This window comes from Scyliorhinus canicula, chromosome 18 (genome assembly GCF_902713615.1).
Source record: "Scyliorhinus canicula chromosome 18, sScyCan1.1, whole genome shotgun sequence".
Taxonomy (NCBI): domain Eukaryota; kingdom Metazoa; phylum Chordata; class Chondrichthyes; order Carcharhiniformes; family Scyliorhinidae; genus Scyliorhinus; species Scyliorhinus canicula.
Window position 1 is genome coordinate 102,800,147 of NC_052163.1, and position 17,455 is coordinate 102,817,601.

General features: G+C 44.3%; 1 protein-coding gene across 1 annotated transcript in view; it reads right to left on the reverse strand.

The window, feature by feature from the left end:
• The window catches only part of LOC119952933 (mucin-16-like), a 306,095-nt gene that overhangs the window by 62,392 nt on the left and 226,248 nt on the right, over positions 1–17,455 (reverse strand). Inside the window, exons 140-149 of the mRNA XM_038776568.1 lie at positions 14,888–15,042; positions 14,673–14,740; positions 13,958–14,127; positions 13,772–13,798; positions 11,583–11,737; positions 11,402–11,469; positions 9,656–9,825; positions 8,386–8,412; positions 4,697–4,851; positions 4,541–4,608 (exon numbers count right to left, since the gene is read on the reverse strand). Coding sequence (XP_038632496.1) covers positions 4,541–4,608; positions 4,697–4,851; positions 8,386–8,412; positions 9,656–9,825; positions 11,402–11,469; positions 11,583–11,737; positions 13,772–13,798; positions 13,958–14,127; positions 14,673–14,740; positions 14,888–15,042 — 1,063 coding nt within the window. The remainder of the gene's footprint in view (positions 1–4,540; positions 4,609–4,696; positions 4,852–8,385; positions 8,413–9,655; positions 9,826–11,401; positions 11,470–11,582; positions 11,738–13,771; positions 13,799–13,957; positions 14,128–14,672; positions 14,741–14,887; positions 15,043–17,455) is intronic.

Genomic DNA, 17,455 nt, shown 5'->3' on the forward strand with positions numbered 1-17,455 from the left:
TATCACTTGTTTCCAGGTAGTTCTGGAAGGATGGTAGGATGGACTTGTTCACCCACCCACAGATCGCTTCGTCCACTAACAACCCCACATCCAGCCTCCACAGTGAGCGTTGCCCTCTCTCCACACTAACCCGTATATCCACCCAATGTGGGGCATGATCCAACACTGATTGCCAAGTACTCAGTATCCACCACCCTCGGTATCAGAGCCCTTCTCAGAACACAAAAGTCAATGTAAGAGTATACCTTGTGGACATGGGAGAAAAAAGAAAACTCGGTCGCTATTGGCCGTGCAAACCTCCATGGGTCTACTCCCCCCATCTGTTCCATAATCCCCTTCAATTCCTTTGCCGTGGCTGGCACCTTCCCTGTCCTGGATTTTGACCGGTCCAATTACGCATCAATGACTGTATTAAAATCTCCTCCCATAATCAAGTTATGTGGCTCCACGTCTGGGATCTTACCTAACACCCGCCTCAAATCCACATCGTCCCAAATCGGAGCATATACGTTCACGAGTACCACCCGCACCCCCTCCAGCTTCCCACTCACCATTATGCACCTAGCCCCCATGTCTGATATGATTCACCCTGCCTCGAATGCTACTCATTTACTGATCAAGATCGCTACCCCCCCTGGTCTTTTGAGTCCAGCCCTGAGTGGAATACTTGGCCAACCCACCCCTTTCTCAATCTACTCTGGTCTATAACCTTTAAGTGTGTCTCTTGTAACATTGCCATGTCCACTTTCAGCCCCCTCAAATGCACAAATACGCGAGCCTTCTTGACCGGCCCATTCAACCCCCTAATGTTCCATGTAATCAACCTGGTTGGAGCCTGGTTGTGGGGGGGCTACCCCCGCACCCCCCCCCCCCCCGCTCCCCCCCCCCCCCCCACTGACTAGCCATCACCCTTTTCAGGCCAGCCTGCAGCTCGCGCCCCCGTCCTTCTCGAGCCCCCCCCTCAGGCATTCTCCGTCCCCGGCCTCTCATTTCTCCCCTAGTAACAGTTCCTCCCCTGTCAGCAAAGAGCTCCCCCCCCTCTCCCACCCCCACTGCCCCCCCCCCTAGTAACAGCAGTAGAAACCCAACCCCCCATATCAAGCTCCAGCTTAACACCTGCTTCACCCCCCACTGTGCTTCCGTGAGTCAGCTGACCAGGCTGACTTCATAGCACCCACCCATGGCACCAAGCAGTCGGCCTCCCCATGGTTCTCGCCCCTCTCCCCCCCACTTGGACTAACATATTCAAAGCATCACATTCCCCAGTAAACAAACATCAGAAAAACAGTGAAAAAACAGCCACAGAAAGAAAACAACCCCAGAAACCACCCCCCCCTCTAACCAGATCCCAGTAAGATAAAGTTAATTTTAGCCATCATAACATTCCCTTATTACACATGACACTACTTATTTAACCCAGCACAAAAGTGATTTAAACAAATCGCCACTACAGCACTCTCCAAGGCTTCAGTGCCTTTTAGTTCACCTCCAGTCTCTTTTCCTTGATGAAAGTCGATACATCGTCTGGTGTTTTGAAGTAAAATTCCCGTTCCTCATGTGTGACCCATAGACAGGCTGGGTACAACATCCCGAACTTCACTCCCTTCTGAAAAAGGGCCGTTTTTGCCCGATTAAACTCAGCTCGCCTCTTGGCCAAATCCGCACCCAGGTCCTGATAAATGCGCAGCTCACAATTCTCCCACTTGCTGCTCCGATCTTTCTTGGCGCACCGCAGAACGTGTTCCTTGATCAGGAATCGGTGTAAACGTACCACCATCACCCTCGGCGGCTCGTTCGCTCGGGGGTTCTTCGCGAGGGCTCTGTGCGCTCTATCCACTTCCAGGGGCTGAGGGAACGCCTCAGCCCTCATCAACGTCTCCAGCATGTTCGTCATATAGGCCCTCGCATCCGATCCCTCACTGCCTTCAGGGAGGCCGATGATTCTCAGATTCTGCCTCCTGGACCTGTTCTCCAGGTCCTCCAGCTTCTCCTACATTTTTTTCTGGTGATCATTCATCATCTCCACCTTGGTCTCCAGCACGGTTTGGTATTCTTGATTCTGCACCACCTGATCAATCGAAGCCTTGATTGGGTCCAGCGTGTCCTTCTTAAGCTTGGCGAAGCAATCTTCAAAAAACCTCACCAGCTGCTCCGTCGACCACTGTGCCGTCTCCCCGCGGCCCTGACTCTCCGGCATGCTTTCCCGCGTTGTCAGCTCTGCTCGTGTCTCATTTGTAGGACTGTCTTCTCACACGGCCACTTCTGGTTCAATTCTCCATACACTGGAGGGGGATTTCTCCTCACCGCCTCACTCTCCACCGATTTATCCAATAAACTCCGGAAAGAAACGGGGGAAAAAGGTCCAAAAGTCCGTCACAGGTGGAGCTATCAAATATGTGACCTACTCCTCCATGGCCGCCACTAGAAGTCCGTCGAAGCATCGCTTGATAACGCCCGTGTTCGCAGCATGGATGTAGCTGTACCAGGACTGTGGCCTCCGGATAACCGTCATCAGCCACGGCCGCAGCGGATAACCCCTCACCCAGGAGCCAACTTCCATGCCGAGGGGATGCCTCGAAGAGGCCATGAATGGTCAAGTGTACCAGGATGAAGAAAGCATGCATGCTGCGCGGGTATTGGGGAAAGAAGGGCATGATGTGCATCTCATGGTCACACACCAGCTGCACGTTCCTCAAGTGGAACCTCTGTCGGTTTGTGAAGACCAGCCTGTCATCTGCAGTTGCTTGTAGGGGGATATGCATCCTGTCAATCACCCCCTGGACCCGGGGCATCTCGATAATTGCAACGATCCCCGCTGCCCATGCATCCTCGTGGGCTCGGCCCATATTGAAATGGATATAGTGCCGACTGGGCATATAGCACCTCCATGATGGCGCGGTGGTACCTATGCACTGAGTCCTGTGAAATCCCAGACAGGTCCCCACTCAGTGCCTGGAAAGACCTCCTGGCATATATGTTCAGGGCAACTGTCACCTTGATGGCCACCAGGCACCCATGTGGCTGATGGCATTCTGCAGAGCCGCGGGCCAAGATGGGTGGTCAGTGGGGTACGCAGCAAGATGGTTGCCTTGCAGACCGCGGCAATGGCGGTATGTGCCTGGACACCGGTCCTGTGGGGGACCCCATGGCCTGTCCCCTGGTCACCGCCAAAGCCTCCCCTGCCCCCGCCCCGGCCAGTGTCAGGACTGGCAGTCCACAGTAATGCCTCTGCACTTCCTATCTCCTCTTTCTCCCGAAAGAGCCACGGCGCCTGTTTCCCGATTTTTAAAAGCACAAGTGAACCTCACCATTGGGAGTTGGGAGCATCATTGAGGCCCTAGAAAAACCGTCAGGTCCGCTGATGATAAGCGGACGGAATTTATGCACAGAGTGGAACGCATTGACGTTGCTGCCGAGGTATCAGAGAATTATGATTTGACGTGAACTCGGCGCCTGCTACGATTCTGGCGTTAAGACCGATTCTCCGCCCAATCACCTTTCCCGACCTCGGGGTCGGAACGGAGAATCCGCCCCATATCCATTCACTTCATAGAGTTGATGATTGCTATGGGTGCAACATTCTTCCTCTATAATTAGCATGCTTGATTATTCAAGGTCAGATAACCATGGCTTACTATGGGGCAGGGCACAGAGGCAAATCCTCCAGCTACAACAGGATCAAATTGCACACTTTTAGTGTCATTCTCAACCATACGCTCAGCATCGAGCCAACTGAGTTAACCAGCCAAGGAGGTTTATGGCGGGTGTTGGTTAACTGCTCAAACCCACAACTTCAGGGTGCGTGGCAGCACTGACCTCACTGAGGTGCAATGTGAATGGTATTTTTTCCCAGAAACAATACGTCAGCTGCGTATTTACCAGGATGAAGACTGTTGCTCAGGAGAAGCAACAACATTTAGTGTTATTAATCCTCTAATATTATCAGAGGGGCTTTTCACAGTAACTTCATTGCAGTGTTAATGTAAGCCTACTGGTGACAATAATAAAGATTATTCGATTATTATTATTGAAGCACTTGTAGAGTTCAAGTGAATTTATCAATAGAAGAGTATGCTGCTCAATGGACATACAGTGCAACATAATGACTGTCAATCCTTCCGTTATCTTAGCTTGCAGAAATAGCAGAGATCACCCTTGATCCTAACATTCCTGACATTGTTTATAACAATCTGGTTGAAACTGCAGCTCCTCCTTTATGTCTGACAAGGTATACAGATCTCAGACCTGATGCTGTTTTGCATCGTTGATCAGGAAAATCTATCATTTTAATCATTCAATAAAATCTCACATCTCAAAGTGTTTGGTAAACTATAGGAAAGTGTTGTTTACAGCAATAACAGACATCTAACAGAACCAAATAAATAATACTGATGATCTGATCATAGAGACGCAATCAAAATTCTGTAAAATAACCAGAAATTCATCCCGTTTTAACATTTGTGTTATATTAACTAATTTACTGAACATTAATGTAATCTTGAAGCAAATACCGCTGAGGGTTAATAGCAACATTCCTTACCCGAATGAGCGAACTCTGCAGCTTTGGAATGTTATCTTGATATTGCTGTCAGTAAACAGCTTGTTCAACTGAAGAAAAGTAACAATCATAGTTTTAGAGACAAATGTAATATTATCAATTAAAATACATGTTTGTAATAATAATTTGTTGACTGACCTGATGAACAATAATATTTGATGCAGATTTGTGGAGTTCAGAATTGGGCGACTGCAGATCTGCTGTCAGAGCCAGGTTCGTAACAATGAAGGTCACATTAAACTCAAAGGGCTTTGTTTGCAGGTTTGGTGAAGTGGTCACAAATGGTGTTTTAGCTGTCCAGAAACATAATAATGCATTGAAATTAAGAATCAAGCGTCTCTGTGACGGTACCATTTGTATTAAAGATAATGGGACAAATAAATCAACAATATGGAAATCACAGAATATTTCAAGGCTGAGCTCAAACTTTACAAAGTTTATTGAGATTATTTACTCGAAGGACTATTCAACATCATTTCCTATCACATATACAATTAGAAGCAAACCTCTCCAGTCAACAAGCTGTTTGTTTATTTATGCAAGAAATAGTCTTATTGATTTGGAGTCTTCTGCTTATTTTAATTTTGGACTGCTGGTGTTATTCCAAGTACAGGACTAACTCCAGATCTTGTTTGATTTATTCACAGCTTAAGTATCAATCCATTGGTTCACCTTTTGGGAAGAGAACTAAAGTGTACAGATGTGGGTGAGTCTATGAATGCTATTTATATGGACTTCCAGAAGGTTACCAAGAAGGTTTCACACTGGAGACGATGAACAAAAATATGAGAGCCTGAATTGATATGGATAGACAATTGGTTAGGAGGTAGGAGGTAAAGTATGGATGATAGGTTTGTACTCATTTTTACAAGACGTGACCAGTGGTGTGTTCGAGAGCATCGACTGGTGCCTCAGTTTTTCACTAACCTTATGAGTGACTTGGGAAAATGAGTCAAGGCCCCCTTATCCACGTTTGTTGATGACACTAGGATGCATCCCAAAGTGCCTCCTTCCCTTTGTTTGTGTTTTTCCCTTCTTGGGTTCCCATTTATCCACTTTAATTTTGGAAGCTATAGGTGGTCTCATGCCAATTACTCACCAATTACATCTTCCAATGCCATTGTTCAATGTGTTTTAGGTGGACTCCTGCCCCAATTGCCTCGCCACCAGACCTAGCTCTTAACCCTCTGGATCACATTTTCATATCCCTTGTAATGATATCTTGCTAGCTTCTTCTGGACATTTTGTTTTTTATATGTGGACATGACTCCTTCTCCCAGGCTTAGCGACGCTTACACTAAGGTCTGTTCCTAGGCTATATCCTTGGTTAGGTAACAGCCTGGTGAAAATACCTTATCCAGGTCAGCAGAAAGAGTCAGTAGGGAAACTTTTAATCAGAGAGAAAGCTATTTCTATAGTATTTGATTAATTTTTCAAATAGATTTTGTAAATAAATAGCCGTCGTTTAAGGAACCACAGGCGAGATTCTCTAGTCTGCCAACCACCTTTTCCAGTGTGGCGTGCCCCTACCGGCAGCGGGATTTTCCATTCCCGCAGCCGGCCAATGGGGTTTCCCATTGTGGACATTTCACGCCATCGGAAAACCCTTGTGTATGGGTGCGCTGCCAGCGCAATGGAGGAGCCCGCCGACGGAGAATTCCGCTGCAGATTTCTGAAAGAATAGGTCAGTCCTGAGGGTTGTGGAGAACAGCTTCAATAGAAAATACTCGGGCGAAAACAAGATGTTGCATTGACTAGGTTCATACTTCCTTGAGTGTACAGGATTAAGAACTGATTTAGTTGAAATGTTTAAGATGAATGAAGGATTTGATTGGATAGATGGAGAAAATCCACTTTCCCTGATGGGTGATACCAGAACCAGGAGGCACACTCTTAAACTTCGAGCTGGGAAGTTCAAGGGTGATGTCAGGAATTCTTCACAAACAAACCTGTTGAGGGTAGGTAAGTTTAAAATTTCAATAATGAAATTGTTAGGTCTTTGTTATTCAGAGTTATAGAACAAAGACAGGTTGAAGAAGGTATAATACAGATCACCCATGATCTGAAGAAATGGTGGAATAGCTTGTATGGCCTACTTCTGTTTCTATGTACCTCGCACAAAGTACAGATAGAGGACTGAATTTTCCTTTTGATACTGGGAAACAGGAGTCAGGACTATATCTGATATTAAGAATATTGCACTTGACAAGACGGTTCTGGTTTAAAATGGTTTCTTTAATATAATGTGAAGTAGAATGCTCTGAACAGGGAAATGGTGACCATCCTAACTCTTCCCAGAGACAGGCCCATGAGAACTGGTTGTCATGGGGAAAGAAACCTGAACTGAAACCTATTGAAAATCAACTGATGGCTTTCGCACCTTAACGGAGGAAGAGGGGCAGCAGCTGTTTGGATACAGACACAGAGAGAGAAAGAGGGAGAGCGCGAGAAATTAATAACTGCTGTGGGGAGAAGCAGTAGCCATTGCTGGGAAATATATGGTGAACTATTTTTGTGATAACAACTAAACAGAATGCTCGTAAATCCAGCTTTTCTGTTTGAATGGATTGAAGGGAATGAGATTGATGGGACCTGTGGCGATTTCAGGAACAAGGAGTCGCCAAATCCGCCTTGCTATTGCTGGAATACTCCAGTGGAGAGAAACAACCTTTGAAGAACATTGGAAGATTTGACCTTGCTTGGCAGGGAGAAGTGAATCTGTTGCAATCTGAATATTTTGGGATTAGATTTTGTATTGCTACCCATCTGCTAAACATGTGGTGCACAGCAAAAGGAGATGAACAAAGAATATCAATTGAGTTGATTAGTTTATGCAGAAGAACCTTTTCTGTATCAGTTTCCTATTAAGTCATCTTTGATCTAGGTTGATTATCGTTTTTTGTTACAGCAATAGTCTTAAAAGGTAAAGTCTTGTCCTGCAATTCTTTCCTTTGGCTATTGGGAAATTAATTGCTTTCTTCAAGTTATTAATCTCTGTGGGGATCATAACACTGAGTCTCAGACCCGCCCTTAACCATGGAGGTAAGTCACTTTTTGGAATTTTAACTGGGACACCCGCTTACTTGGCATAGAGGAAGGTATGCAAACTCTCAAGGCTGCCGGGCCTATTAGAGAGAGGCCTTCCAACTAGAGAGGAGCATCCTTCCACAGTATATCATAAATAACTGAAAAAGTACTTCAACAGATATGTGCACGCTCAGCCATTTTATAGAATATAAACAAAGCAGCTACGCCACCATTGTTTATGGAATGTGTTGGGGTAGGAAGGGGGAGCCTTCTGGCTGAAAGGTTGGCACCCCAGTGTGCTGCTGGGTGCCCACCTCCAGCCCGTTAACCTAGCTCCCGTCACATTGAGAAACAAAAGACTTACTGTAAAATTCCAGCAGGCAGCCTTAATCTCTGTTAATGAAAATGAAATTAAAATAAGACTGTAATAAGCCTACCAGCCTGATCATCAAGTGGAGGGGAGTGGCGTTGACGGCCTCTAAAACCATTTTGGCCAGAACAACCAATGTCGGGTATGGATTTGGGAAACCAGCTTACTGCTCACCCTCTTAATATTGGGGCCAAAAATCCACTTTCATTCCCCACCTTAACAAGACTTGAAAATGCAGTCCAGAATATCTTTGAAAACATTCAAAACATTCTTCAAAATGTTTCTCAACAGAAATTAAAATGAGCCATAATTTGTAACTGCGACACATTAAACTCTCAATAAGTTGGATGAATTAATGTGGAATTTATTTTTTTACCCTACACTGCAATAAAAGAAAATTGTAAGGAAGACAAACAGAAATAATACTCACTTGATGATGGAGTTGATTCATGGTAACCTGAAAAATCAAAAGCATGTGTTTTCTATGAGATGAGTCCAGTGGAAAATCATCATTAATGAGTGAAATTCAGAGCTTTGGTTCTTTCAAACTCAATCTCAATGTTTTGAGGGACTAAAAATCTCACTCTGTATATTTTTATAAAATATCTATAGAAATCCTTAATGCTATTTTATGAAGTTTAAAACTGAATAAGATCATTAAAACGGCTGAAGCAATGTCTGTCTATGAGCCCTGAACAAAAGAAGTCACATTTGCAGTTTCAGGGAAATTCACAACTCGTTATCTCAGAGGAGTTGCTAATGACAACCTGCGGATTGCACAGCCCCACTTCAAAGAGAGCCATATAATTAATAACCAAGGCTGATGGTCTTCTCAGACAAAAGACCCAGCAACCTTTCTTGATACTTGTAATGGATGAGAGATTTAGCCATCTTCAAAACCTAGCTGCCTTCCAAATGATGAATACATATCCTTTGTTGGAGACCGGGTGGATAACATGGGTGACATTGGCCTCTGGCTTGTTGAACCAGTTAATATTGTCTTTCCTAGCTGTTTCGCTTCATCATCTTACAGAAAAGCAGCTGTGCCCAAGTGAAACACCAAACTCCATCTACTTCAGTGCTTCTGTGAAAATTTCTCGACCATCACCTACAAAGGCTGGTTCATCTGAGTGGATACCTCATCATGTGAAGTTAGCACCACCGGAAATGTGAATGATACATTATTGGTTTTCAGCAAACCAAACTTTGTGAAAGAATGTCTTGTTGGCCTTTAATTCTGAACTTTGGAACCCACATGAAACAATATTTATTTTCTCTGTGTTGTGAATTGTCAAACCTTCTCTCTATCCCTCTTTTACTGTATGAATGTGTGTGTGTGTGTGTGTGTGTGGGGGGTAGGTGTTGCTGTGGCCTTCCTTTCCACGTTTTGAGTGTGTGGAAATAAGCTAACACTTTGAGTTCATCCTGTCTTGAGTTTGCTGTGGGTTTTTTAATAGAAACTTAGATCATACCAAAACTGAGAGGTTAGGAAATCTGACACCATTTAACAGAGGGCAACAGATTAAAACACCTTTCTGTTTATGGATGGCGGAGGGTGGGGGGGGGGGGGGGGGGGGGCAAGAGGTGAATTTAGCACAGATTAAATTAACTCCCATCCTACCCAGAATAACAAATTAACTCATTCACATCGATAGAATAAAATTCGACTGCTTAAAGTATGTAATTCAAATGTTAAATACCGTTTACATAGAGGCTGTCATTGTCCAATAAATATTTTCCCAAGTTGGAGATGCCCTTTGTGTTGTCTCTGAATGCGTGGTACACCATAACTTTATCAACAATCTGAGCAGCAGAATCATTTTTGAAAGTGCATACTGCGTACACACCGGTGTCCTCAATATTTGCTGGGCTGCAACAATAAAGGATATACAACAAAATGAATCAGAAAGCATAATTTAAAATTCAGAGCATTTATTGAACAGTGTAGGGGGTCGCAGTCAGTGTGGGAGGGAGAATTAAAATGATAGGCAACCTGAATGGCAGGGTCACACTTACAGGATAAACAGAACTATGCGGCCAAGCAATCAAATAACCTGCATTTGGTCTCTCCCGTATAGAGGATTGTGAGCATCGAATACAGCATACTAAATTGGATGTTCTGTTTATTTTAAGGGAGATTGCATGTGCAATCTGAAATGGTCTTCGCAACTCATCATGCGATTGATTGATTTTTGATGGAGGAAGCCCTGCCCATCCAGTGTGTTTGTTACTGGCCTGGGCTATTTTAAAAATCATGCTGCAGGTCCAATTCTGCTGCTGCTCTTCGAGTTACTCACAGATGTGGAGCAGAAACTGCACCCTGGTAAGGGGTGACAACGGAAGGGGACAATTAAAAAAAATAAGCACCGGGATTCTCAGTTGCGAGTCTGTTCCGCAGCTGCTGCTAGCGAGGACAAAGAATTTGACCATGCCGTTGCCTGGTGGCGGGATTCCCTACTCCTGCTGCTTGTCAATGGGAATTCTCATTGAAACCACCCCACGCCGCTGGGAAACCGGAGGGGCACCCTGCCGCAGGCCGCCAGTGAACAGCCGGAGTATGAAATGAAATGAAAATGAAAATCGCTTATCGCCACATTCCGGCGCCTACGGGAATTGAACCATGCTGCTGGCCTGCCTTGGTCTGCTTTCAAAGCCAGCGATTTAGCCCAGTGCACTAAACAGCCAGTATCCCACCCAAGCTGAGTCTGGAGGAGGTGTAAACATTTTAACTTCAATAGAAACTTTAAATGCATAAGTGATCTATGATGGGCCATCTTCCTCAATCTCTGTTCAGGAAAATTTCCATTATCCATCTGTGCAACAATAGAACATAGAACAGTACAGCACAGAACAGGACCTTCGGCCCTCAATGTTGTGCCGAGCCATGATCACCCTACTCAAACCTACGTATCCACCCTATACGCGTAACCCAACACCCCCCCCTTAACCTTACTTTTATTAGGACACTACGGGCAATTTAGCATTGCCAATCCACCTAACCCGCACATCTTTGGACTGTGGGAGGAAACCGGAGCACCCGGAGGAAACCTACGCACACAGGGGGAGGACGTGCAGACTCCACACAGACAGTGACCCAGCCGGGAATCGAACCTGGGACCTTGGAGCTGTGAAGCATTTATGCTAACCACCATGCTACCCTGCTGCCCCAATTGAAATCTGTCAGCTCAAGCCAATTGACTGATGAGCTACAGGAGATCAATGTTGGTCTCGCAGCAGGAGTTTTAAGTTTCAAATTGAACAAATAACAAACAAATTGTACTTAAATAGTATTAATTACTCAAGTACAGAAACAGCTACTGGAATTCTGAGATATAATAGCTGGGAATATTAATTAATTTAGCATTATATCCATATTAAGTGATGTCTGAGACATTTAAAAGATCTTGAAACAAACAACTTTGAAGTCTAATATCAACATTCCTCACCTGAATGAGAGAACATTGCAGTTTGAAAATGTTGTGTTGATGCTGCTCTTGGTAAATAAGGTTTTCAACTATGGGAAGGGAACAATCACAAGTTTAGAGAGCAAAATAATGAAAATTAATAAACATATAAAATATTATAATTGGTTCAAATATAGTTTGCAAAGATAAGTTGCCCTCTAACCTGGTAAGCGATTATATTTGATGCAGATTGGTACAATGGGCTTGTCAAGTTCTGTAGGTTTGCTGTCAGGGCCACGTCAGTTATAGTGAAGGTCACATTAAAATCAAGGAAATTTATTCCTCGGTTTGGAGTTGTGATCACAACCGGGGATGTTGCTATTAAGAAAAATGACAAAAGTATTAAATTGAGCAGAAAACATCTCTCTGATAGCATAATCTGTGTTACAGAGCATGGAGGCAGAATAAACCAAGAATATGGAACACACAGCAAATTATTTCTAACTGGCTCTGGAATGTTTTGAGCTGGTGTGAAACCTGATTCAATTGATCTCTCATTTCTCTTGCCTGTGCAATTGCATGAAATGGTCTCCGCAACTGATCATGAATTGATTGATTTTGCTCTTCTAGTATATTCCTGGCATTTACTGATCCAGGTTATTTTAAAAGTCGAGTTACGAAGATTTAATTCTGTTGCATCTGCTCAAGTTGCTGACAGATCTGGAGCAGAATTTGCATCCTGATAAGGGGGTTCGAATGGGAGAAGACAGGCATGGAATTCCTCCTCCCCCCAACCCCATCTGCTCCCGGCTGACTTACTAGTTTACCGGCACGCTCCCTCCACTGAACTATTTTCAGGAAGGCCATGTTGGGGGTGGAAAAAATACGTGCACAGAAGAGACGGAAAGCTAGTTAAGGCTAGCTGATTAAACAGCCAATTAAAGCTTTTGATCAGAGGCTGACGTGCAGACCGCTCACCATGTTGGCAGCACAGCAATTGCCTGGAAGTGCCCTTCTGGTAGCAGACCTGGGGGTCTGAGCGACAGGATGATTTTAAGACTCTCCTACGCTTACGTGGCCAACCCTCCAGCTTTGAGAGTTCACCCGCTATCTTTAATTGGATGTGAGCATACCCTCTGGTCATTAATTGATCAATCAAGGCAACAAACTGAAGTCCAGCTCGCTAACGCGGAATAAGTTTGGCGACAATCACCGAGGTTGCTGGGTGTGGAGGCAGTGTTTAAAAGGGCTGTCTCGGTGCTCTAGAACTTGAAAATGAAAAACGCTTATTGTCACGAGTAGGCTTCAATGAAGTTACTGTGAAAAGCCCCTAGTCGCCACATTCCGTCGCCTGTCCGGGGAGGCTGGTACGGGAATCGAACCGTGCTGCTGGCCTGCTTGGTCTGCTTTAAAAGCCAGCGATTTAGCCGAGTGAGCTAAACCAGCCCCACCAACTTTGACCCAGTTAAAATAATTACAGATAAACCCTCTAGCCCTCACCCCTCACACCCCTTTACCCTCCACACACTCCTCACGCCTCGTCTTTGACACCTGATCCCCCCACTCACCTACTTTGGCACCATCGTCTCCCATGCCAATATATTCCTCCAGACCCACCCTCATTTCCCCCTTCCCTTTGACACCAAGTCTCCCTTGCGATATTGTGGGCCCCCAAACAACCTATATGGCCCTCCATGCCAGGGAATGTCATTTTCATGTCTATTCACCCACAGTAAATTACATAGAACCAATGCACCCTATAGTGTCAGTAGCCAATGTGATAAAAAGCTCTGAAAAAGTCATTCATGACCTTCCACTTTCTTTTAAAAACACATGTTTTTATTACAGCCCAACTAAAGTGTTTATCATCCAAACCTTTTATAGTTTCAATAGACTTTGTTATCTTGTGTAAATACATTCTGTGAAATTGACAGCAGAGATTAGAGAGCTAGAGCTGTCAATCAAGAGTTTTTTTTTCTTTGGGACTTGAGTGTTTCAACAGGTTTATGGATTTCTGGGCTCTCAGTCAAGCCTCATTATGAGAGCCCAGAAATGCATTGGAGCACTGGTTTGTGACATCTCAGAAGTGCCGTGAACCATGACTCGTTGAAAACGTGGCCCAACTCCATGAACACTGTGAAGATCTATGACATTCCTAACTCTGCAATGGAGCCGGACAGGTTGGGAGTGCAGGGTGTGAACCTGTACCCTTAAAAGACACTACCGAAAACCCCCGGAAATGATGTCAAGAATTCTAGAATCAGGTCCTCGCCACCATTTTTAAGGGGCTTCCAAGTCATCCTGACTTAGTGAAAATCCAGTCCAATATATCAACAGGCATTAGTACTCACTGTTGTTACCCATCTAAATCAGAATAAACTTAATAAAACAAGGGAATAGAAACATACTTACTGGATGAAAGAGTTAATTCATGGTAACCTGAAAAACCAATAGCAAGTATTTTATATGAAATGTGCCATGTCAAAAGATCATCATTGAAGAGTGTAATGAAATTCAGGGTTCTTTTTTAAAATGAATCAAATTAAATATAAATAACATATTCAAGTAGAATGGAATATAATTCTAAATTTAAAATACCATTTACGTAGAGGCTGCCACTGTCCAGTGAGTATGTTCCTAATGTGGAGATGTTATTTGTGTTGTCTCTGAACTCGCGGTACACAGTAACTTTATTAACCTCCTGAGGATCAGAGTCGTTTCTGAATGTGCAAATTGCATACACACGGGTGCTACCAATATCCGCCAGGCTGTTGAAACAAAATGAGTTAAGAAGGTTAACTAAATAGCATATGCTGTTCTGAACATTTATTGGACATTATGATGAGCACAACACTGCATTTCAAGTTGCAAAATATCCTGTTTACCACTGATTGAAATGAATACCAATTAATCACTGTTCTCAAATAATAGGTTTCAAAACAAGTTCTTGCCCTCTTGCACTGACTCACAGGGTGAACTGACCATCAAAACAATGAAACAGACAAGGTGAAGGAATTCATTCCAGGGCTAAAACGTCAAATGCTATTTTGGTGAGCTAATGATGGTGGGTGACTGAAATATAACAATGTAAAATATCTATAAAACATCAGCTCCAGGGACCACGCAACAATACACATAACACACAGCCACTAATTATTTCCTCATGAGCTGTACATTGTATCGCTGTCAGCAATTTTTTAACTTTTTCACATGGTTCATGGAAATATAATCAACTTCACCTTTTATAATGCGGGTTTATATTTACAATTAATTGAATGAATATTTTGCACATATAATAGTGAACTACACTCACCTGAAGGAAACTGCTTTGCACCCTAAAAATCTTGCATTAAGTTTGCTCTTGTGGTACAGGTCAGTGAGCTGCAATAAATTTGCAATCACAGTGAGGGAGAAGTTCTCAATGACAGTCAAAGTAACTTTATCGGTCATTTTCTTCAATTAACAATCACAAAATAAACATATGGAAAGTGATGACATTTTGCATGCTAGTGTAATTATATTGGTTACCTGGTGAGAAATATTTGGCTTCGGACTCAGCACAGAATTGGGATCTTGGAGACTTTCAGTAAACATTAAGTCAGTGATAACAAATGTCACATTGAATTCAATGGGCTTCTCTTCCAGGCTTGGAGTTTGTGTTGTGATCACAGTTGGTGCTATCGCTGTCAACAGACAGAAGGAACATATTAGACTGAGGATACAGCCACATACACAGAATTTACAGTGCAGAAGGAGGCCATTCTGCCCATCAAGTCTGCACCGGCCCTTGGGAAGAGCACCCCACCCAAGCCCACGCCTCCACCCTAACCCAGTAACCCCACCTAACCATTTTGGACACTGAGGGCAATTTATCATGGCCAATCCACCTAACCTGCACATCTTTGAACTGTGGAAGGAAATCAGAGTACCCGGTGGAAACCCACGCAGACACGGGGAGAACGTGCAGACTCCACACAGACAGTGACCCAAGCCGGGAATCGAACCTGGAACCCTGGAGCTGTGAAGCAGCCATGCTAACCACTATGCTACTGTGCTGTATCATTTGTAGGAGAGTCAAAATACATACAATATTAAAAAAAACCCTAATATCTATTTTCCAGGCAAGCATCAGAAGTTCTTGAAATGCTGGCAGATATGCTTTTTCATTAGAAAGTCCATATGAGTAGGTATGGAGCATGCAGTCATCTGGTCTTGGGTTAAATTGCTTCTCTAATGATGAATTAAGTCCTCCTTACTCTTGTAAGATGACCAGTTCTATATTATTTGGGCGTGATTCTCTGCCCCCCCATGCCGGGTGGGAGAATAGCGGAAGGGCCTCCCGACATTTTTCACACCCTCCCACTATTCTCCCCCCCCCCCACACCCGGCTCACGCCACGAATCGCCGCTCGCCATTTTTTACGGCAGTACCACGGCCGTGCCAAGGGGGGCATAGGCCCGCGATCGGTGGGCACTGATCGCGGGCCGTGCGTCTGTAACGGATGCACTCTTTTCCCTCCGCCGCCCCGCAAGATCAAGCTGCCACGTCTTGCGGGGCGGCTGAGGGAAAAGACGGCAAATGCGCATGCGCGGGTTGGCGTTGTCAACCCGCGCTCCTAGCCCTGCCCGGGGGGGAGAATCGGCCCCGGAAGTGGGCGTGAAGGCTGCCGTGGGACACGGCCTGTCCCACGGCAGCCTTTACGATTCTCTGCATTTGCGGAGAATATTTGGCTGGCAAATATGGTTCCAAATACAATCTGCTGTTCCTATTCTAGTTACATACACCGTTAGCATCAGTGTCTTAACATTCCTCATATGAAAGAGAGAATGGACCCAACATCTTATACATATATTTTAGTTGAACCTCCACATTTCATTAAACCAGTATTTCAAGAAATCATTGAACAGGAAATGTAAGGATGCTCTAAATCTAAATGGGAGCATTACATCTGCAATAATGTAGTGTTCTTTGACAACATATAGAAAGGATCAGTTAAGAATTTGCCCCTTGACATTTGATCCCGAAACCTGGGCCTGACTTTTTTGTCCGTTGGGAACATGCAGCCGGCGGGCACGGAGCAGGCATGGAGCGGGAACGAAATGCACTGCCAGCTGTGATCAGCCCTGGAACGTGATTTCACACTGATTGTTAATTGTCTGATCCTATTAGCTGAACTTACTTTGAAGCAATACTCTGCTTTCACCTTGCCTGCAATATTTCATGTTTTACATAAAAAGAGGGCTTATAAAATTAGATAATAGTGATTAGAGTAATATTTAATAGTTTTAATTCATTTAATGAGCTGCATTTAAAGATAATATTTGTTGGAGATTGAGATAAAATAATAATAATATTGCGCAGACATTTCCGTCCCCCGTGGCATGTTTCCTAGTGGCAGAGGCGGATCGCCATTGACTAGTGACGGAATTGTCTGATCCCGCCGCTGTCAATGGGATTTCCCATTCAACCCACCTCATGCCACCGGGAAACCCGCGGTGGGGGTGCGTTGTCATCGGGATTGGAAGATCCCGCTGGCGTGAATAGCCGGAAGATCTTGCCCATTGTCTTTGCATTGTGCGGTTGCCTTTGAAGATTGAGGGCACAACAGTTCTGCATATATTTATATTTCTTGTTCATGGCACTGGACACAGCATCATGGAAGTAAGTAAGTAAAGTCGCCGTAGTCCCATATGATCACAGGCTGCTTTCCCCTTTAAGGGGGAGAGCTGACTGGTGGTGGTTTAACTTGAGAAGCACACCTCAGGCAAGGGGCACAGTTGAGAAGGCGGGATCTTCATGAATTACGGTCTCATTCTGCTTCACGAACCAGCTGTCTAAGACAACTGAGCTAATTCAGCTTCAACCAGTCTGAGCACAGTGCCTTAACTCAGTGATTGCATTTCAATCTTTTTTCGCTTGTAAATCCTTTTGAAAGCAAATGTTGCTTTCTCACCCCAATATAACAATTTATATGCAACTCTATGAAGTTGTGAATGCTATATTTACTTTAAAAAACCCTGATGTGATGTTCTGGAATGTTAGATTACAAATTGTTAAAAGATTAAATTACATTGTGAAGGCTAAATTGGATGTTCC